This window comes from Eretmochelys imbricata, chromosome 25, assembly GCF_965152235.1.
Source record: "Eretmochelys imbricata isolate rEreImb1 chromosome 25, rEreImb1.hap1, whole genome shotgun sequence".
Classification (NCBI taxonomy): Eukaryota; Metazoa; Chordata; order Testudines; family Cheloniidae; genus Eretmochelys; species Eretmochelys imbricata.
The window spans coordinates 3,330,864-3,354,055 of record NC_135596.1 but is presented as its reverse complement, the minus strand read 5'-3'; the positions used below and the strand labels follow the sequence as shown (position 1 = coordinate 3,354,055).

Below are 23,192 nucleotides of genomic sequence, written 5' to 3'. Positions count from 1 at the left end.
CCCGGGGGAGCATGTGCAACACACTAATGCAGAAAACTGCAAGGAGTGGGAGGCAGCTACTACTTAAGAGCAGTTAAGCCTGGAAGTGTGGCTGTGCTTTTCCAATAACCGAGCAGTCAGTGTCAGTGAGTTCACGTGGCTCTTGGAAAGCACTAGAGAGACCTGGCCAAACCTGTGGAGCAGCCTGCAGCTGCATTTAGGAGCTGCTAGGAGTCTGAATGGGCTCCTCGTGATTTCGCACAAACGCTAACAGGATTTTGATTACTATTGTGAAGCCACCCACAAGCCCCTCAGATTGCACCTCTGCTGAAGGAGCCTTTCACGTCTCACCAGGGCTGTAAGGAATTCAACAGGGTATGCCAGCCTCCTTGGAGAGTCTAGACTGAAGGATAACCAGCAGAAGGGAAGAGACAAGGGCCTTCCCAGGAAGCTGGGGAGAAAGGCAGCAGTGGGAAGAGGGGAGCAAAGCCTCTGTACTGCGCGGATGTGACAAAGGAGAGAACTATTGTCCCAGGTACTAAGGAGCTATCAGACGAGAGAAGAGACTTTCCCTCAATCAGTGATGGGAACATGCACAAACCCGCACCAAACCCTGGGAGAAAAGAGTGAAAGATGTCCCACAGTAACCTACCACCCAATCACCAATGAATAGTGCAAGGCAGACACAGGAGGGAAGCCAGCCACACAGCAAAGCCCTGGCCACATGGAACCATCGACCCCAGGAGAGAGAGCTGAGCATTTCACATGATCAGTTAGGCAAGCATTGCCCATCAAGGATTTTTTTAATTTGATCCAAACCGAAAGCCAGGGAGGGGAGAGGGGCCGCTCTGGCAAAAGGATCCAGCTCAGCCAGGCAGGAGAGAGAACGGAAAAGGGCAGGTTGGATTTAGAATCCAGCAATTTGGGAACTATGGGACTAAGGCTCAGAACTGTGCTATCCAAGCTAAATTCCACCTCTGAGTTCAGCAACTCGAGTCTCAGAATCATGATGCATGGATGCAAGTACAGCTCGATAATTCAAACCTGCCTACTCTTTGCTATTTCCCTTAATAGTTGCAGTATTTGGATCTCAGAATATTGCTCTCCGAAATAGCTCTCTATAATCAGAGCACTTGCCAGACTGCATTTGCTTGGACCATGGTTACCGAACACCTGCAGACTGGCACTGTGTACAGTAGAATATTAAATAGAGGAGGGATTGTTTGAGGCTCACAGAAGTGGGAGGTGGAAGAGGATGAGGCAAGGACTGAAGGCCAAAGCCAGGAAGAGGAACATTGACACTAGCTATGAACGAAGAGTTGCTGGAAATCCCTTGGCAGATCTTCCACTGCAAGGTGTCAAGGGCTATTTGCTAAGCTTATTGCAGAGGCAACTGGATGCACTGGGTGGCAAGAAGAGGAACCCGTGCCGTGGACTAGAGAGTGACCTGGGAGTCCATTCAGCCCTGAAAACCCATGAAAATACCTGAGTTAGGGCCATTGATTGTCCAGGCAGCAATTCCAGTGACTCTCCAAATAGCAGCCCCAGGGGCTGTGTGCATGGAAGATCACTACGCAGGGAGTCCTGAGGGTTTCCCTCCCTGCTGCTTGGGATGCAGAACATGAATATGTCCAGTGAGATCCACGCAGGAGCTAATGGTAGTGTATCTCAGACTTCTAGCAGGGCACATGTTGATCTTAGGGAACATGAACAGAATACATTAGCCACTGAGAACCCAACTCGGCTCTTTTGGGGGTGGCGACAGCTCCTCTCTTAGCCTTTAGATGGTTTTAAGCACATAAGGGTCTCTTGAATGGGCTGTCTCTGGCCCATGCAGTGATTTTTAGGATCATATCGTCTTAGCACCTGGAGTCAGTCACTGTGTTATGTTTAGCAGGAGTAATAGTATACCAACAGCTGAACACAGCAGAGTCCTAGGGATAAAGTGATAATTTCATATTTTATGAGCTCACAGCTTCAAGTGAGAGTTTTCATATTCTGAAACATTGTGAAATTTGCAAGATTACAGTATTTTACAATACAAAATATCTCCATTCAGTATTATGTCATTTTACTCCTTCTGGGATTATAATAATTATTAAAAGCACACACAACCTTGCCAAAAGGACAATACCACCACTACAGAAAACAAAGGAGAAAACCTGCTGCAATGATCTCAAAATACATTTAGTGCAAAGGAGACAGGAACTTTTAGCAATGTCCAATGAGAAGTGTTCTTTATATGCTCATTTTGAGAAATGGCACAGATTCAACCTCTGAATGAGATCAGGCTGCCAGCTTCTATACTGAAGCTTAGAAAAATGTCTATATCAACACAAAAGGACTGAAACACAATATTCATAGCCATTAAAAATAATATTTATATATAGCTATATAGAGGGATTTTTTTCCACTTAATGTATTTAGTTTTAAGAAAGAATTCTGGCAGATAAACACATCTGGCTTTCTGTCTCTGTGGATTCAGAGCCCTTTGGGGCCATTTCACACAGCCAAATGTTTATCATCTGTTTGTTTGCCTCAAACTAAAGTACTTGCTGAGTGCAAAGTCCCTTTGGTTGGGATGATTGTTTTGCCAGGTCGCTGCAGCTGTCACACACCTTGTCCGCAGAAAAAGATTCAATCCGCTTCTCTGCCGACATTCCTGCAAAGCCGCTCTCGTCCTCGCCTTGCTCACAGCTGCCCTATTCGGAGGATATCTGGCATGGGATAACTCACACAGTTGTTTCATCTGCATTCTTCTTCATGAGCTTGGTGGAGAGCAGGGAATGCTGGAGAGGATAAGGGCTCTTGGAGTCCGGAATCATTAAGCGGACTTTCTGATTGGTCCTTCTCCACTCCGAATACAGCTGGCAATGATAACGGAATGAAACCTGATGGACAACAAAGTTTTGGTCTGATTACTGAGCTGCCTGGGCCTGCCAGGGAATGGATGGGAGCTGAATGTCTGTGCCCAGGAGCGGACAATGCTGGGAACAGCTAGTGAGATATAATGGTAGCATTAGCTGCCTTCCTGAGCCCAGCAAAATGTGTTCCTGCACTCTTTCCACAGCCCACTGAAGCCAAGGGAGACAAAGCTGTGCCTGAAGTGGCTGGAAGACATCTCTTCAAGCCTTGAGCTTCAAGCCTTTGCTGAGGAATTTCACTGATTGTTTGCAAACTCAAGATCTTGTTTTTGGTTGTTTTTTATTTTAAGAAATTGTTCCTAACTAGTAACACAGACCAGCTGGATTTGCTGAGAGCACACATTCCTGGGCCAGCGTTTGCTTGATTTGGTTTACACCAGTCCCAGTGCCCTCTGGAGAGGATCTATGGAGATACCATGGAAGTACAGGGTGTCCCTGTAAGGGACTGCAACAGGAATCTTATTCCTGTGCACGAGTTAACCAGAGTGCCAGATCTGGGATTAGAATGAATGTCCCACCAGGCATTCTGCGAGGGAACATTCAGCAAGGCAGGTCTATAGCAGGATCAGGAGGGTGAGTGAATCTCATATGGTCAAATCCCTGCAAGTGGCAGGCGGTGGGGGAGCTTGGCCCTATACTCTGTTTTTTGAAGTTCTTGCAGTAACTTGTTTTCCTGCCTGCAGTGACTACACTTTGGTTGCGCTTCAGCCTTTCCTCATTTCCTTCTGAAAACATTCCTGCTGCCAGAGGGACCCGCATTTCCTCCCACAGCTGAGCCCAGGACTCAGCCTGAACCCAGAAGTGATGCAACTGAAGTTTGTCAGGCCCTATGGCTGGATGGAACAGGAGCCCAGAAGCAGGCTGGGATGATGGACATGGGACTCCACAAACGGTTTCAAATCAGGACGCTGCAGCGCGATTTGGGCTAAGTTTTCACACCAGACCTGGGATTCCCAAAGTTGAAGGGGAGGGGAACACACTTGTCATGGCCTGCCCACAGAGTTGTGAACCATCAACTCCCTCTTTGCTCCCCACCTCCAATGTTCTCCCTTCCTGGCCATATGGCAGCAGAGAGCGTGTGTGTGTGTGTTTGGGGAGTGGAAAAGGGATGGAGAGAGAGAACAAAAACAAAATAAAGAGTCACATTCACAAACCCACAGAGAAACTGAACAGAAAACGGAGTGAGGGGCATAACGCTGAAGAAAGGGGGCAACAATCTATGTGGGGAGGGGAAGGCTCCAACAACAGAAGGCTGGGAACTATCCCCCAGACTTTGGTCAGTTCTTTGTGTTTCAGAAAGTGGGGGTGGGGGTGGGCACACAGATACAACATGACACGACACTGCCTTTAGATGTCAAATTCAGACTGATTTCCCCCTCTCTCAGGCCATGTGCTCCTGACTGACAGATTCAACATGCCCTGGAGGTGGGCAAGTGGGGAGCGCGCAGGAAGAACCTGTTCCCAGTAACAATGCCCTTAGCATCCCATGCACAGCTGGGGCAGAGAGCCCAGAAACAATGTCAGTCACAGATTCCCAGTAGTCTATGGTAACTTGTTAACTCCAAGGCAGTGACAGGCAATTTTAAGGCTGTATTGCTGGGCTGCTCTGCTACAATAGAGAACTCTGCATACTGTGGGTAAGAAAAAACGGTTACTAGCCTTTCGTAACCGTTGTTCTTGAGATGTGCTGCTCGTGTCCATGCCATTGTAGGTGTGTGTGCTCGCCACGGGCTCTGGTGCCGGTAGTTTTTGCCTCAGTGGTCTCCGTAGGGGACCGGCTCTGGTGCCCTCTGGAGTGACGCGCGTAGGCGCTGGTATAAGGGTTCTGCCAGCCCCCTCCCTCCCTCAGTTCCTTCTAGCCAGAACTCTGACAGCGGGGAAGGAGGGTGGGTCATGGAATGGCCATGAGCAATACATCTCGAAGAACAGTTGCAAAAGATTAGCAACCGTTTTTCAAGTGATTGCTCAGGCCTACTCCATTGTAGGTGACTCCCAAGTAGTACCTCTGGAGGCGGTCAGGCTGTGCCGATTTTAACACAGCTTTGCCAAATCCAGCGTCATCTCTGGCCTGCTGGGTAAGGGGGTACGCGTGGTGAATGTGTGTACCGGAGACCATGTGGCAACCCTGCAGATGTCCTGGATAGGAACATGTGCCAAGAAGGCAGCTGAAGATGCCTGATCCCTAGGTGAGTGGGCCTTCACTATCTGTGGAGGTACAGCCTGTGCCAACTTGTAACAAGTGCGGATGCAGGTGGTGATCCAGTCTGAAATCCTCTGCAGGGACACCGGAAGACCCTTCATCCTGTCAGCTATTGCAATAAAGAGCTGAGCTGATCTGCAGAAGGGCTGGATGAACTCCAAATCTATCCTCATTGGTCGTGTGAGGCTTGGGAAAGAACACTCCGAGGAAGATATCCTGACTGACATGGAAGTGCGACACCACCTTTGGCAGGAAGGCAAGATAGGGCCGCAGCTGCACCTTGTCCTTGTAGAACTGGTAATGTGTCTGACCGACCACAAAACGTAGAAATCTCCTGTGGCCGGGAAATATTGAGATATGAAAGTAAACTTCTTTTAGGTCGAGGGCAGCATATCAGTCTCCAGGATCCAGGGAGGGGATGATGGAGGCCAGGGAGTCCATGCAGAACTTCAACTTCTCGAGATACTTTTTGAGGTCTTGTAGGTCCAGGATGGCTGTAGCGCCCCTTTGGCCTTCGGAATCAGAAAGTACCAGAAGTAAAAACCTTTCCCAATTCATTCTGCTGGCACTTCCTTCACGGCTACCAGCCACAGGAGGGCTTGCACTTTCTGGGCGAGCAATTGCTCATGAGAAGGGTCCCTGAGGAGAGATGGGGAAGGGTGTAGGAAGGGGGGATAGAACAAAATTGGAGGATATACCATGCTGCCACTGTATTGAGGACCCAGCTGTCCGTAGTCATGGTGGTCCAAGCCAGGAGGAAAGGTAGCAAATGGTGGGAAAATAAAGGGTGAGACAGATCCTGGTTGCAGGCTGGGAGGTTGTCCTCGAGCGTCCCCTCAAAATGACGGCTTGTTTTTGGGACGGGCACGGCTCGAGCCCAAATGAGCCCCCACCACAGGCAATTGGCCTTGGTGATGCCTATATCCCCATCTCTTTCTGCAGTACGATTCCACTCTGGTCTGGCCCATCAACCTCTGCATTTGCTGAGGTTTAAATCTCTTTCTAGCATGGGCTGGAGTGTACAGGCCCAGTGAGCAAAGAGTGGCCTTTGAGTCTTTTAGGCCGTGTAATCTGCTGTCTGTTTGTTCAGAAAACAGGGCCAAGCCGTCGCATGGGAGGTCCTGAATAGACTGTTGGACCTCTGCCAACAGACTAGATGATTGAAGACATGATGTCCTTCTCATGGCCACTGCAGAGTCTGCCATGTTTGAGGCAGCCTGGAGGGAGACTCTTTCAACTGCCCTGCCTTCCTCTAGTGTGGCATCGAACTTCCGTTTGGCGTCCTCCGGGAGTGAATTAGTGAAACTTGGCTGTGGACTGCCATACATTGAAGTGATACCTGCCGAGCAGAGCCTGGTGGTTTGCGATGTAAAGCTGTAGGCTTGCTTTAGAATAAATTTTCCTGCCCTACAGATCAAGTCGTTTGGCATCTTAATTTTTTGGGGGTTGAGCAGGACTGCCCCTGCCTTTTGTGCTAGTTGGCAGCCGCGACCACCAGAGACCCGGGAGAGGGCTATGTATATAAGTACTCAAAACCCTTTGCAGAAACATAGTATTTGCACTCTGCCCACTTAGACATGGGTGGCAGGGATGATGGGGTCTGCCACAGGGCTTTTACAATCTTTACTACCCCATTGTGCATGGGTAGAGCCACCTTTGCCAGGGCTGCAGCCGAAAGACATCAAATAGGGAATCCGTGGGTTCGGACATCTCCTCCGCCTGCAGTCCCAGGTTGGTTGCCACCCGTTTAAGCAGCTCCTGGTGGGCTCTGACATCATCCTGAGGCACAGTCTGCAACAGGTCAGCTACTGCCTCATCAGGGAATGAGGTGGTGGCGGCCAGCCCAGGAAGAGAGGCGGGTTCTATGTCCCCTGCCTAGGGAACCACGTCCACTGGAGGAAGTAGTTCTTGGGCCCCTTGAACCGACATGATGTCTGAGCCCAGGAGCGGTTGAGACACTAAGGCCGAAGGTTTTTCCAATGCCCCTGAGACTGAGGGCTGAGACTGAGGTGCCCCAGCCTGGGGAATTGCCCGTGGGTTATAGACTTGCCAGGGCCCAGGCCACTGACCCTGCGGCCACATGCCTGCAGCTTGGCTCTGGGAAGAACCTGTTTGCCGTGCAGGTGGCAGTTGATCCCTGGAGGCCATTGACTCCTTGCTCTTAGAGCCCAAGGAGGAACAATCTTCCTCTGGTGACCATGGTGGCGTCACCGTAGGGTAGGTTTCCCCACTATGTCTGGCGGTCTTGTGCCTGCCAATCGGGTAGTGGTATCGGGACCCTGCTGAGCCATGTCGCGTATCCGACAATCAGCGGTGCTGCTCATATGCCCGGTAATAATCTGGAGAACGATGCCACCTGCTTCGGGAATGGTGCGCAGGCTCTGGTGACCGGGAGCATGGAGATTGTCTACAACGCTCCAGCAACCGATGTCTGGATTCCGGTGGCCAGCGACCTGGCTCTGGTGACAGGGCTCCGGTGATTGTCCCCGGGGCTCCGGCAACTGGCGTTGCTCCGAAGAGCGGTGTTGTGACTCTGGGCGGGGAGCGCCAAGGCTCTGGTGAGCAGCGCCTGTGAACCAGGAAGTGGCAACTTTTGGGTGACGGACTCAGTGACTGATGTGTGGATTGCTAGGAACCTGCTGAGTAGCCGTGGGTCTGCGATTTGGGATGCAGCTTTGGTCCTGGCAAGTGGGCTGGGGTATAGTGCCATGGGAGTGACTTCTGCAGGGGTGCCATTGAGGGCTTTCCCTCAGAAACGGGTGGGTAGGAGGGGTCCTTAAGCCTCTCTTTCCGAGGAGCAGGCGGCACCAGGAGGGAGAAGATGTCTTTTGCCACTTGAAAGGGTTCTAGGGTGGACAGCACCATGAGGTATCACATGCCTCTACCGCTCCCTGGGGTAGGAGGCAGGTCACGGGATGGACTAGGCCCAATAGGCGAGGATGCCACCTGGCTATTCTCCAGTGACAGCGAAATGGCCCGACTCGGTCCAGGCTCCTCTTCTCCCTTGTCCTTATGGGACTCTCGGGAGTGTCCCCTCCTGGTGTGCTTCTTGTGCCTTTTGGCTGGTACCGGTGACAAGGACCGGCGTCAGGAGGCAGCCAGTGGTGAGGACACACTTCTTGTCGATGCCGAAGTACTCGCACCGAGTCCGAATGTGCTGGCTCTGAGGCTGGTGCAAGAGCAGACTTCATGAGGAGAGCGTGGTGCCTGATGTCTCTCTCCTTTCTAGTCCAGGGCTTGAATCCTTTGCAAATATGGCACTTTTCACGAATGTGGGACTCACCCAGACACTTCAAACAACTAAGATGTGGATCTTTGCTTGGCATGGGTTTCTTACAGTGATTGCACAGCTTGAAACCCGGGGAGCGGGGCATGCCCCGTCCCTGGGCTAAGTCCCTCAGGAGACTATGAATAACTAAATACACTAACACTATAAGGAAACTGATAACTGTCTACAACTGTTTACACAATAAAAGTTCAAAGAACCCTGAAAGAGAACCACCTGATAGAGCAAGGGGAGCATTCTACCATTGACATTGGCAGTAAGAAGGAACTGAGGGAGGGACAGGGCTGGCAGTGCCCCTTATATCAGCACATACGTGCGCCACTCTAGAGGGCGCCAGAGCCGGTCCCCTATGGATACCACTGAGGAAAAAACTTACAGCCCAATATCCAGCCCAATCTCTGAACAAATACTTTGCCTCAGTCTTTAATACAGCTAATGAGGCTCTTAGGGATAATGGTAGCATGACAAATGGGACTGAGGATACAGAGGTAGATATTACCATATCTGAGGTAGAAGCAAAACTCGAACAGCTTAATGGGACTAAATCGGGGGGCCCAGATAATCTTCATCCAAGAATATGAAAGGAATTGGCACATGAAATTGCAAGCCCATTAGCAAGACTTTTTAATGAATCTGTAAACTCAGAGGTTGTACCGTATGACTGGAGAATTGCTAACATAGTTCCTATTTTTAAGAAAGGAGAAAAAGGTGATCCGGGTAACTACAGGCCTGTTAGTTTGACATCTGTAGTATGCAAGGTCTTGGAAAAAATTTTGAAGGAGAAAGTAGTTAAGGACATTGAGGTCAATGGTAAATGGGACAAAATAGTTTTACAAAAGGTAGATCGTGCCAAACCAACCTGATCTCCTTCTTTGAGAAAGTAACATTTTTAGACAAAGGAAACGCAGTGGATCTAATTTACCTAGATTTCACTAAGACGTTTGATACGGTGCCACATGGAGAATTATTAATTAAATTGGAAAAGATGGGGATCAATATGAAAACTGAAAGGTGAATAAGGAATTGGTTAAAAGGGAGACTACAGCGGGTCATACTGAAAGTTGAACTGTCAGGCTGGAGGGAGGTTACCAGTGGAGTTCCTCAGGGATCGGTTTTGGGACCAATCTTATTTAATCATTTTATTACTGACCTCGGCACAAAAAGTGGGAGTGTGCTAATAAAGTTTGCGGATGATACAAAGCTGGGAGGTATTGCCAATTTAGAGAAGGACTGGGATATCATACAGGAGGATCTGGATGACCTTATAAACTGGAGTAATAGTAATAGGATGAAATTTAATAGTGAGAAGTGTAAGGTCATGCATTTAGGGATTAATAACAAGAATTTTAGTTATAAGCTGGGGACGCATCAATTAGAAGTAACGGAGGAGGAGAAGGACCTTGGTGTATTGGTTGATCACAGGATGACTATGAGCTGCCAATGTGATATGGCCGTGAAAAAAGCTAATGAGGTCTTGGGATGCATCAGGCGAGGTATTTCCAGTCGAGATAAGGAGGTGTTAGTCGCGTTATACAAGGCATTGGTGAGACCTCACCTGGAATACTGTGTGCAATTCTGGTCTCCCATGTTTAAGAAGGATGAATTCAAACTGGAACAGGTACAGAGAAGGGCTACTAGGATGATCCAAGGAACGGAAAACCTGTCTTATGAAAGAAGACTCAAGGAGCTTGGCTTGTTTAGCCTAACCAAAAGAAGGCTGAGAGGAGATATGATTGCTCTCTATAAATATATCAGAGGGATAAATACCGGAGAGGGAGAGGAATTATTTAAGCTCAGTACCAATGTGGACACAACAACAAATGGATATAAACTGGCCATAGGGAAGTTTAGACTTGAAATTAGATGAAGGTTTCTAACCATCAGAGGAGTGAAGTTCTGGAATAGCCTTCCAAGGGAAGCAGTGGGGGCAAAAGACCTATCTGGCTTCAAGATTAAACTCGATAAGTTTATGGAGGAGATGGTAAGATGGGATAACATGATTTTGGCAATTAATTGATCTTTAAATATTGGTGGTAAATAGGCCCAATGGCCTGTGATGGGATGTTAGATGGGGTGGGATCTGAGTTACTACAGAGAATTCTTTCCTGGGTATCTGGCTGGTGAATCTTGCTGATCAGTGATTGCCATATTTGGGGTCGGGAAGGAATTTTCTTCCAGGGCAGATTGGAAGAGGCCCTGGGGGTTTTTCGCCTTCCTCTGTAGTGTGGGGCACGGGTCACTTGCTGGAGGATTCTTTGCAGCTTGAAGTCTTTAAACCATGATTTGAGGACTTCAATAGCTCAGACATAGGTGAGAGGTTTATCGCAGGAGTGGATGAGTGAGGTTCTGTGGCCTGCGTTGTGCAGGAGGTCAGACTGGATGATCATAATGGTCTCTTCTGACCTTGATATCTATGAATCTATGAGGCGAGCACACACACCTACAATGGAATGGACATGAGCAATCACTCAAAGAAGAAAGGACTGCTCTGCTACAAGAGACTTACAGGTACAATTTCTCAAGTGAGAAGAAGAGGGCAGGTCTCCTCCAGCTTGGCTGGAGTCTGACTTTTAAACAAACCACTTTGTGGCCCCTGTGCATTTTCTCAGAGCTTTTAAGAAATCCTTTTGGTAGCTTCCTACTGGAATTTCAGTGACCCCAGCTGATCTCCAAGAGGAGTCCCACAAACCATTCTATAGACTAGTGCTCCTTTCCCCTCTTCGCCATGACAGTGCTGCTCTTGGACAGAGCCTGACTATACCTCACTGATATATTTAATAGAGCCTTTGACCAGGCTGACAGGAGTGCAGATTCCTGTGTTCTTATCCACAGTATTGTTTTTACCGGAGTGCCAAGATCCTGGGATTTTTATTTGAAAACAGGAAGACAAAGAACAGTAGGGCTTCTTACTCCTCTCCCCATTCTTGCTAACCAAACCGGTCCCCATGCTAATGTCAGGCTTGGTCTGTCCACGTCTACATCCCACACTACACCAAAAGGGCTGTTGCCCTAATGTCCATCTGTAGATGTTCCTGATGATATGCAGTGAGTTAGCATGCACTGGCAGAAACTCATTTCCAAGTGTCATTGACCTCAGCACGTTACATTTTAAAATTTCATTTATTTGTATTTAATGGGAACAGCCAAAGATTTGCCTCTTGGTATGGACTAAGGACTGGGCAGCTACGGAGGAACTGCAGACACATCCATGACTGAGCTCTGGGAAAACAAACTATCCTCCTGGGATGCTCTGCTTTCAATTCCCGTAACTGAGAAACCACTTTAAATGTAACAGGGCCCTGGGCTCAGGTACTGGGTGGCACTTGGCAACTGTTACATTTCACTGTTCACTCACCAGTGTCCAAAGGACGTAGATAGTAAAAAGTGCAATAGTAAGTGCTATCAGTCCAATGGCTTCCAGCCGGCTGTTGAACTGCAAGTGATCCTGGGCACCACGAAGACACAGCCAGCCCGAGATTGCTGCCAGGGGAGTAATGAACAGAAAACACACCATGTCACAGAAGAGGGTCCTCTTCTCATTACGAGGGCCAGGATCCTTCAGCCACTACACGAAGAAGAGGAAAGAGGTGATTAGGCAGTGACACACAAGAGCTAATACATACGCACGTGTGAGAGCGAAATAGGAGCTATAGTGTGTTTGCTTCTCATTATTTGCATCCTATAAATGCACCTGGTGCTTTATAACAATAACAACGCACAAGGCCTCATAAAAACTGGTTAAAAATGCAGAGCATGTTTTTAAACACTAACCAAGCATACGGGAGGTGTTAACACATCTGCATGTGCAGAGGGGAACACCTGACTAAGAGCACTCAAAGCAGAGTGCTGCTCTCCAAACAGCAGCAAAGGGCAGGCTGCTGCTGGCAGACAAGGCACCTTAGAAGTTGAGTGCAGCTCTTTCTAGGTGATGCTTACTGTAATCTTACAATGCAAATGAGCCAGCATCTTCTTGCCCAACACTTCATGCAGGATTCATTGCTTTAGCAGTGAGGATTCATCTCTTGTATTGAGAGGTTTTGTTTTAGGCCTGCAATCCAATCAAGCTGGCTCTGGGACCTGGGCAGGGAGCTGAGAGGAAGCAGGAGTTCCTGTTCACTTTGCCAGCAGGAGACATTTCTTTCACTGAATTAGAGAGAGCAAACACATCCTCCAAAGGTGCTGAATCTGAGTGATATTAAACATGCCACAACAGTCAAAACAGAGTGAGCTGGTTAGAAAATTTCTGACTAAACCACGGACTCAGTTTGATTTTGCTGAAGGTCTGATGGAATTCAGTCAGGGCTCTGATGGAAACCTACCTGGTTTTCCACCAGCTTGCCTACCTGGGTCGTCAGCAGCCTGCCTGGTAGGCTGTTGGGGACCCTGGGCTCCCAGGTCCAAAGCCCACCAGGCGGACTGCCTGGAGGTGGGATGCCATTCCCATCTGAAGACTCTAAACATTTTTGGGTTTTGTTCCTAATTAAGCCAAATTTTAAAATCCTCCATTAAATGGAATTGCCTTTCTCTGCCAGCTTTAAAATTGAGAGATCTCCATGATTTTGCTTCACCTTGGGCCTCTCCTAGGCCCTGCAGTCCAGTGACTCTACCGATGCTTACCCAGACCCTTCTGTCTAGGGGATGATTAACTCCAAATAAGATATTCTCGATGCTGTCATCACCTCAGAGGCAGCAAACTTGGGCGGAATAATCCCTGCTGAATTAACTAAGTAGGAAACCAGGATGAGAAAAAACCCCACCATGCAGGATGTGGACTGAAAGCCTCTTGCCTGAACAGGGCAGGCTGGCTGCTGAGCGTTGGAAAACCAAGTACAGTCAGGGGAAGGCGACTCAAACCCACCTTCTCTTATAGCGCACCCTGGGTCAAAAGCTCTGACTCAGCTGTAAAATGACCCCATGTACTAGGGAAAGCCTCCCACAAGGGACTCAACTGCTCTTTCCCCCATCTCAGCCCAGCCACATTGGCCGGGGAAGGGATTTTGCTATTTCCACAAATAAACTTGTGGGCAAAGGAGCTGAAACCTTTGTTTCACGCTGACAAAGCTCAAAGTCAATGTCATTTCCATTGTGTGAAGAGCCATTGGCAGCCGCATTGCACAACAGTCCCGAAGACACCAGTCAAAGCAAGGGCTCCGGGCCGCGAGACACTCACCAGACAGATGCTCTTTGCCAGGACACTCTCCCTTCTTTACAGACTTGCTCACTTTCTCCCTCTGTGCATTTGGTGATGCAGTGATTTCCATCACAATGAACCCTTGTTCTGTGTTACGAGGGTGAGCCTGTGTAAATGTTCTCTTTCTAGTGTACCAATCAGAAGGTAGGAAGCTGTTTTAGTAAGAACCCAGCTCTTTCTCTCCCTCCAGACAGAGGATACTGATACCTCATTATTTGTTTCTTGCAGAATGGTCTTGATTTAGTAAAAGTGCTGCTTAATTTTTATGCTGGACACCAACTTTTACAACAGGAGTTGCTCTCCTCTGAGGATTATATTATATTTAGCCTTCCATAAAGAAAAAGAAAAGAAAAGAAGGAAGGAATCTGTAGGTGCTAGCCATACCTAAGGTTTCTATGGTGAGGTGTAATGCAGACCAAGCTTTTGGATTCCCGCTTGGTCTGTTGGATCATATTAAAGAAGTTCTGTATTAGAATCACAAATGAGTTTGATTCCCCATAGTTTAAATTCCAGGGTATTACTAATTAAGAGGTCTCTTGGTTTTTGGTACTGTTTCATTAACAGTGGGAAAGTGTGGGCCCCTTAATGAATGAGGGAGGCAACCTAGTGACAGAGGATGTGGAAAAAGCTAATGTACTCAATGCTTTTTTTGCCTCTGTCTTCACGAACAAGGTCAGCTCCCAGACTGCTGCGCTGGGCATCACAACATGGGGAATAGATGGCCAGCCCTCTGTGGAGAAAGAGGTAGTTAGGGACTATTTAGAAAAGCTGGACGTGCACAAGTCCATGGGGCCGGACGAGTTGCATCCGAGAGTGCTAAAGGAATTGGCAGCTGTGATTGCAGAGCCATTGGCCATTATCTTTGAAAACTCGTGGAGAACTGGGGAAGTCCAGGATGACTGGAAAAAGGCTAATGTAGTGCCAATCTTTAAAAAAGGGAAGAAGGAGGATCCTGGGAACTACAGGCCAGTCAGCCTCACCTCAGTCCCCGGAAAAATCATGGAGCAGGTCCTCAAAGAATCAATCCTGAAGCACTTAAATGAGAGGAAAGTGATCAGGAACAGTCAGCATGGATTCACCAAGGGAAGGTCATGCCTGACGAATCTAATAGCCTTCTATGATGAGATTACTGGTTCTGTAGATGAAGGGAAAGCAGTGGATGTATTGTTTCTTGACTTTAGCAAAGCTTTTGACACGGTCTCCCACAGTATTCTTGTCAGCAAGTTAAAGAAGTATGGGCTGGATGAATGCACTATAAGGTGGGTAGAAGGTTGGCTAGATTGTCGGGCTCAACGGGTAGTGATCAATGGCTCCATGTCTAGTTGGCAGCCGGTGTCAAGTGGAGTGCCCCAGGGGTCGGTCCTGGGGCCGGTTTTGTTCAATATCTTCATTAATGATCTGGAGGATGGTGTGGATTGCACTCTCAGCAAATTTGCGGATGATACTAAACTGGGAGAAGTGGTAGATACATTGGAGGGCAGGGATAGGATACAGAGGGACCTAGACAAATTGGAGGATTGGGCCTAAAGAAATCTGATGAGGTTCAATAAGGACAAGTGCAGGGTCCTGCACTTAGGACGGAAGAACTCAATGCACAGCTACAGACTAGGGACCGAATGGCTAGGCAGCAGTTCTGCGGAAAAGGACCTAGGGGTGACAGTGGACGAGAAGCTGAATATGAGTCAGCAGTGTGCCCTTGTTGCCAAGAAGGCCAATGGCATTTTGGGATATATAAGTAGGGGCATAGTGAGCAGATTGAGGGACGTGATCGTTCCCCTCTATTTGACATTGGTGAGGTCTCATCTGGAGTACTGTGTCCAGTTTTGGGCTCCACACTACAAGAAGGATGTGGATAAATTGGAGAGAGTCCAGCGAAGGGCAACAAAAATGATTAGGGTTCTGGAACACATGACTTAAGAGGAGAGGCTGAGGGAACTGGGATTGTTTAGTCTGCAGAAGAGAAGAATGAGGGGGGATTTGATAGCTGCTTTCAACTACCTGAGAGATGGTTCCAGAGAGGATGGTTCTAGACTATTCTCAGTGGTAGAAGAGGACAGGACAAGGAGTAATGGTCTCAAGTTGCAGTGGGGAAGGTTTAGGTTGGATATTAGGAAAAACTTTTTCACTAGGAGGGTGGTGAAACACTGGAATGCGTTACCTAGGGAGGTGGTAGAATCTCTTTCCTTAGAAGTTTTTAAGCTCAGGCTTGATGAAGCCCTGGCTGGGATGATTTAATTGGGGATTGGTCCTACTTTGAGCAGGGGGTTGGACTAGATGACCTCCTGAGGTCCCTTCCAACCCTGATATTCTATGATTCTATGATTCTCTCCCTCTATGTGTGAAACTTGCAAGCTGCTAATTGTGTTAGTACGTTCTAAGACAGAGTCTGTTCTCAAAGCAATTCCTTGTAACAACAACTACTCACACAGAGAGAGACTCAAAGCAATACTCTGTAACAACAGAAACAGCACCCAGAGACTCCCCACCCTTTTGTTGTATTCATCTCGCTTTAACAATTGTGATTAAAATAGAGATAGAGGATGTATGTGGATGGATGCTTGGTGTGGATAATAACTGAATGATCAGGGAGCTGCCAGCCTAAGAATCCAGTGTCCATCAGCTGAAGAAGGCGTCAAGTGGAAATAACCAGAGGACACCCGGAGGGCAGACTGGAATCCACGCAACAGCCTCAAGAATGGGAGAACCAAAGAACAAGATAACATCTGGCAGCATGGAGCCGTCAGAAATGTGCCATCTGCTGATAGATTCAGCAACAGCATGATGAAGCAATTCCCATAGACTGGCATAGGAAGAAATTCCTATAAAAATGGACTCTAGAAAGTGAGAACTTTGGGGTCTGATTCTGCAAACCAACTTCCAGGAGCATCAGAGGAGCATCTAATAAGGCCCTGCTCCCGCCTCATGTCCAGGCCACCTGGCCAGTGGCTTGGCATGAGCAACTCTAAAGCTGGTAACTATGATAACAACCTTGCAGAACCTGTGTGTGTGTGTGTGTATGAATGAATGTGTGAATAAATATGAAATTGAATGGAATGTTAGAGCTATAACTAACTGCTTACTATGATTCTTTCTGTATTCACAATAAATGTGGCATTTTGCCTTTTCCCCTTTAATAAGATCCTGCTGGTTTTTATTTTATTGGTATAACAGGTCCATGCTCCAGAACTGTTGGGTTTCTTCTCATTCAAAAATTATTAAAACGAACAGCAAAACAAGAGACCAAACCAACCGACAGAGCACCAGAGAGAGAGTCACAGTACTGGGAAGGGAAGACACCCCAAGAGAGCCAGTGGCCATCCAGGCATAAGAACTGTAACAGAGGGGATTGCAGTGGGGTGAGTTCTATGGTAGGGTCACTGGGAATAAGAGAGTCGCAAAAAGCAGTTATGCTGTAGGTGACGCTATAATTAAACATTCAGTGCAGGGTAAGGGCAGTTTAAGCTAACGTAACCTCTGACTCCAGAGGGAGCGCCTTCTGCAATGGATTCCTGGGTACCCACTGCTGCAGAGGCAGACTGAGCCGACAGGGCAGTGGTTAGGCACCCCACGTGTACAGGTTGAGGACATTGCAAACTGGGCTGGTGATCTGCTAAGAGAAGGGGAAATGAGAGTGGAATAAATACAAAAGAGCCACTTAAATCAACAGCTGCTTAGAGAAGTGGTTTGCACTAATCCATTTATGTCTCCCTGTTCTACAGAAGTAGTTTAAGAGGATTATGGCTCAAATAGCCCACGTCTCACCCAGTCCATCACCACCACCCTGCAAGCCATCGGACCTCCATGTGCTGCTGTGTTAGGAGCGTGCAGTCTGAGGGGTCCTGGCACGTCTCTTGGGCACTGGCATCGGTCAGAGAGGGGAGCCCCAGAAGCAGGCCTTTTCTTGCTCTGCCCTCTTGGTGCAGCTGTGCCGCGGCTCCGGGCCATGCGATAGCGGTGAGCTGCAGCTCTCTGTCCCCTGCCTCTCTCTGCTGGAGGTCTCGGCCTGGAGCAAAGCTACTCCCTCCCCAGTAGGCGGAAATGCCTTCAGCTGGAACTGAAACAAAACTGCAGTCTCCTCTCGTGGAACACCCAGCTCCACATGACAGGAATTGGGCTTGTAACATTGCTTGGTGCCACTCAGTGAAGAAACGTATTGAAGGAAGCCAGTGGCTGCAGTATGGCCCAGTGAAGCACACTTCAAAGGGGGAGGGCAATGAGCAGGATCCCACCTTGTGTAGCGCGGTGAGCAACAAAATACCCCAAGAAGAGGGAAGAGTGAGAGCGTCACTGCCGGAGCCTGGCCAAGCAGTGCCGAGGAGGAGGAAGCAGCTTTGCTGCAGGCCGAGTACTCCAGCAGAGAGAGGCAGGGGACAGAGAGCTGCAGCTCACTGCTATCGCATGGCCCGGAGCCGCGGCACAGCTGCACCAAGAGGGCAGAGCAAGAAAAGGCCTGATTCTGGGGCTCCCCTCTCTGACCGATGCCAGTGCCCAAGAGACATGCCCGGACCCGTCCAACCAGCAAGGACCTGCATGCTCCTAACTCGGCAGCACATGGAGGTCTGATGGCTTGCAGGGTGGTGGTGATGGACTGGGTGAGAAGTGGGCTATTGAGCCATAATCCTCTTAAACCACTTCTGAAGAACAGGGAGACATAAATGGATTAGTGCAAACCACTTCTCTAAGCAGCTGTCAGTTTAAGTGGCTCTTTTGTATTTATTCCACTCTCATTTCCCCTTCTCTTAGCAAATCACCAGCCCTGTTTGCAATGTCCTCAACCTGTACACGTGGGGTGCTTAACCACTGCCCTGTCGGCTCAGTCTGCCTCTGCAGCAGTGGGTACCCAGGAATCCATTGCAGAAGGAGCTCCCATGGGAAACAGAGGTTACACTAGAGATAATAGGTAGGGTGGGGATAGGCTGTGAAGGGCATTGAATGTGAAGACAAGCAGTTTATGTTTGATGTGATAGAGAAGGGGAAGCCAATTGACGGATGCAAAAGGAGGGGAGACACAGCCAAAGCAACAGTCTAGGAGAATGATCTTTGCAGCAGCATTCTGAATAGATGTGAATGAGGCAAGATTGCATTTGTCAAGGCCAGAGAAAAAGATGTTGCAATAGTCGAGTTCACAGGACATGTCTATACAGCAGAGAAAAGCCAGCGACTGAGATTCCCTGAGATTTAATCTGAATCTGCTGGGCTGTAGTTTGAACCTGTTGCCTCTTGTCCTGCCCTGTGTGGCAAAAGAGAACATTTCTCCATCTTTTTTATGGCAGCCTGTGACAAAGCGGGACTGTTCCTAATGTTTCCTCTGAATATTGTAGGGGTGCCTCAGTTTCCCCTATGCAGTTCTTAAGTATCTAGGCGGTGGGATAAGGGTGTATGATTGTTGCAGAGCCCTAGAGGGCAGGTGTGTGCAGGGGTCTGGACCCAGAGAATGGCCAACATCCTGTTTCCTGGCAACTGATGGCCTGGCCCTTCCCCCCTGCAAGGTGAGAGCTAAAGGGTTGGAGAACAAAGGAATCAGGTGACCTCCTGGCCCGGGAAAGGTACAAAGCCCAGAGTAGGAGGGGCTGGAGAGAGTTTCATTTTGGGGCTGGCTGGGGACATGGAGATGGGATTGTCTGGCTCACTGCCCCCCAAAATGGACCTGGCTGAGGGATCCTGTTCTCTGCACCTCCAAGTTCCGTTTTAGACCATGTTCCTGTCGTCTAATAAACCTATGTTTTACTGGCTGGCTGAGAGTCACGTCTGACTGCGAAGTTGGGGGGCAGGACCCTCTGGCTTCCCCAGGACCCCGCCTGGGTGGAGTTGCTGTGGGAAGCACACGAAGGGGCAGAGGATGCTGAATGCTCTGAGGTCAGACCCAGGAAGGTGGAAGTTGTGTGAGCTGTGTGTCCTGAAGACAGTCTGCTCACAGAAAGGAGACTTCTCCAGAGTCCTGACTGGCTTCGTAGGGAGCAGTTCCAGAGCATCGGCCGGGGACTCCATGACACAGCCTTTCAAGTATTTGAAGACTGCTACCATGTCCCCCCTCAATTTCCTCTTTTCCAAACTAAACGTACCAACTTCCTTCAGCCTTTGCTCGTATGGCTTGCATTCCATCCCTTTGATCATCATTGTTGTTCACCTCTGGATCCTTTCCAATTTCTCCACATACTTTCTATACATTGGTGACCAAAATTAGACACCGTATTCCAGCTGAAGCCTAACCAGCACCGAGTAGAGCAGTACTCTCACTTCCCGTGACTTGCATGCTACGCCTCTGTTAATGCAACCTAAAATTGCATTTGCCTTTTTTTTTTTCTTGCAACAGCATCGAACTGCTGATTCATGTTGAGGTTGTGATTCACCACAACTCCCAGATCCTTCTCAACAGTGCTGCTGCCAAGCCAGTTGTCCCCCACTCTGTATTTGTGCATTTGGTTTTTTTTCTCGGTGTAGCACCTTATATTTGTCTTTGTTGAATTTCATTGTGTTGTCTATAGCCCAGTTCTCCAATTTATCAAGAACCCTCGGTATCTTAGCTCTATCCTCCAAAGTGTTGGCAGCCCCACCCAGATTTGTGTCATCTGCAAACTTGATCAGTCTGCTCTCTATTCCTACCTCCAGGTCATTAATAAAGATGTTAAATAACACCAGACCCAAAACAGATCCCTGTAGAACCGCACTTCAGACCTCCCTCCAATCTGACATCATTCCATTAATACAGGTTTCAGAGTAGCAGCCGTGTTAGTCTGTCGGATGCACAAAAGCTTATGCTCAAATAAATTTGTTAGTCTCTAAGGTACCACAAGTCCTCCTTTTCTTATTCCATTAATAGTTACTCTGTTTGCAGTTTTTTAACCAGTTATGTATCCATTTAATGGTAGGTCTGCCAAGCTCGCATTTCTCCAGCTTACTTATCAGAATGTCATGTGGGACTGCGTCAAAAGCCGTGATGAAGTCCGCATTCCCCCATTCTCCAAACTAGTTACCCTGTCAAGGAAGGAAATCAAGCTGGTTTGGCATGATTTGTTCTTGGTAAATCCATACTGGTGCTAGTGATTACCCCTTCATCCTCCAGGTATTCGAAAATTGAATGTTTTATACATTGCTCTAGTACAGGGTTTCTCAAACTGTGGGTCAGGAACCCAAAGTAGGTCAAGATCCCATTTTAATGGGGTCGCCAAGGCTGGTGTTAGACTTGCTGGGGCCTGGGGCCAAAGCCGAATGGCCTGAGGGCTTTAGCTCTGGGAAGAGGGGCTAAGGTTACATTCCCCCTGCCCAGAGCAGAAGCCCTTGGGCTTTAGCTTTGGCCCCTTCCCGCACCCAGGGCGGTGGCTGGGGTGGGGTGGGGTGGGGTGGGGCTGGGCTTCAGTCCCCCCTCCTAGACCATGAGAGTTTGGGTCAGAGTTTTAGCTTTGTGGATGAAGGGGAAAGGCCACTGGCACAAGGTGGGAGCTGGAAAGGGAGGAGCATGGCCCATCCACTTTTTGCCAGGGCGGAGGTCGCCTCCTTCCCCTCCTCTTCCCCCAAAGGCCACATCCCCTGGCCAGGCCAGCAGCTAGTGGAGGCCAGCCTGGGCAGTTGTGGGAGTTGTGGGGTAGAGTCTAAATCAGCCCCCTGCTCATCCTAGGGCAGGTGGAGGTGGAGGGTCCACACGCCAATTGCCCACAGGTGTGGGGAGCTGTGGCAGACCCTCCACCTGCCTATGGTGCGGGGGGCCTGAGCAGCCCCTCCCAGCCCATGTCCCCACCCCCTGGGTTCCCCACTCTGGGCAGATGGAGGGTCCACACGGCGGCCCTCTATAGCTGCCCGCGTGGCTCTTACCATGGCTGGGCTGTGGCTCCGAGGCCAGAGCTGGGTCGGGGTAAGAGCTGCCACAGGGGCAGCTGTGGGGAGCCTGGGTCCTTGCACCTGCCCTGGGCATGGAGCCTGAGGGGTGGGAACAGGGGGCTGCTTTCGGCCCCACCCTGGGCGGGCGCCTCGTCCCCTCTTCGGCTTCCAGCTTGGCCAGGGGCAGGGGTGGGACTTCGGGGGATGACCCCCCTGGTCCCCCTGCTTTTGGGAAGGCCCTGCCGCCCTTGGGGAAGGCTGTATCTTAGAGATTTTATGAAGAAAGAATCAGCAAGGTTTAGATGTAATCTGGATGTGAGGATCTAGAGAGAGGTCTGAGTTGAAGATGACATCCTGGTTAGAGGTCTGAGTGACAGGCAGGAATGACAGAAAGGAGATACTGGGGAGTGGTGAGGAGATTAGAAGCTCTGTTTTAGTCATGTTGAGCTTGAATGATGGCTAGACATCCAGGAGATATCGGTGAGACAGACTGAGATTTGAGTTTGGACAGAAGGAGACAGGCCTCATGTAGAGAGGTAGATTTGCATGTCATCAGCATAGAGATGGTAACTGAATTTGTATTGGTGGTTGAGATTAGAATCACAGAATCATAGAATAACAGAGTTGGAAGGGACCTCTGGAGGCCATCTAGTCCAACCCCCTGCCCAGAGCAGGACCAAAGCCTGACCTTAAACACTTCTAAGGAAGGGGATTCCACCACCTCCCCAGGTAACGCATTCCAGTGCTTCACCACCCTCCTAGTGAAAAAGTTTTACCTAATATCCAACCTAAATCTCCCCCACTGCAACCTGAGACTCCTTGTCCTGTCATCTGCTATCACTGAGAATAGTCTAGATCCATCCTCTTTGGATCCACCTTTCAGGTAGTTAAAAGCAGCTATCAAATCCACCCTCGTCCTTCTCTTCCGCAGACTAAACAATCCCAGTTCCCTCAGCCTCTCCTCATAAGTCATGTGTTCCAGACCCCTAATCATTTTTGTTGCCCTTCGCTGGACTCTCTCCAATTTATCCACATCCTTCTTGTAGTGTGGGGCCCAAAACTGGACACAGTACTCCAGATGAGGCCTCACCAATGTCGAATAGAGGGGAATGATCACATCCCTCGATCTGCTGGCAATGCCCCTACTTATACAGATCCCAAAATGCCATTGGCCTTCTTGGCAACAAGGGCACACTATTGATTCATATCCAGCTTCTCGTCCACTGTCATCCCTACGTCCTTCTCTGCAGAACTGCTGCCTAGCCATTCGGTCCCTAGTCTGTAGCGGTGCATTGGATTCTTCCGTCCTAAGTGCAAGACTCTGCACTTGTCCTTGTTGAACCTCATCAGATTTCTTTTGGCCCAATCCTCCAATTTGTCTAGGGCCCTCTGTATCCTATCCCTACCCTCCAGCGTATCTACCACTCCTCCCAGTTTAGTGTCATCCGCAAACTTGCTGATGACACACCATCCTCCAGATCATTAATGAAGATATTGAACAAAACCGGCCCCAGGACCAACCCTTGGGGCACTCTACTTGATACCGGCTGCCAACTAGACATGGAGCCATTGATCACTACCCATTGAGCCCGACAATCTAGCCAACTTTCTATCCACCATATAGTCCATTCATCCAGCCCATACTTCTTTAACTTGCTGACAAGAATATTGTGGGAGACCATGTCAAAAGCTTTGCTAAAGTCGAGGAATAACACGTCCACTGCTTTCCCTTCATCCACAGAACCAGTTATCTCATCATAGTTTGTCCAGAGATAAGGTGTCGAGAGAAGAGAAGGG

General features: G+C 48.9%; 1 protein-coding gene across 1 annotated transcript in view; it reads right to left on the bottom strand.

Moving 5' to 3' along the window:
* Window positions 1-1,925: 1,925 nt before the first annotated feature.
* Window positions 1,926-23,192, bottom strand: part of MARCHF2 (membrane associated ring-CH-type finger 2) — an 86,916-nt gene continuing 65,649 nt past the window's right edge. Inside the window, exons 4-5 of the mRNA XM_077841933.1 lie at window positions 11,745-11,954; window positions 1,926-2,870 (exon numbers count right to left, since the gene is read on the bottom strand). Of these exons, the coding sequence (XP_077698059.1) occupies window positions 2,712-2,870; window positions 11,745-11,954 (369 nt within the window). The 3' untranslated portion in view covers window positions 1,926-2,711. The remainder of the gene's footprint in view (window positions 2,871-11,744; window positions 11,955-23,192) is intronic.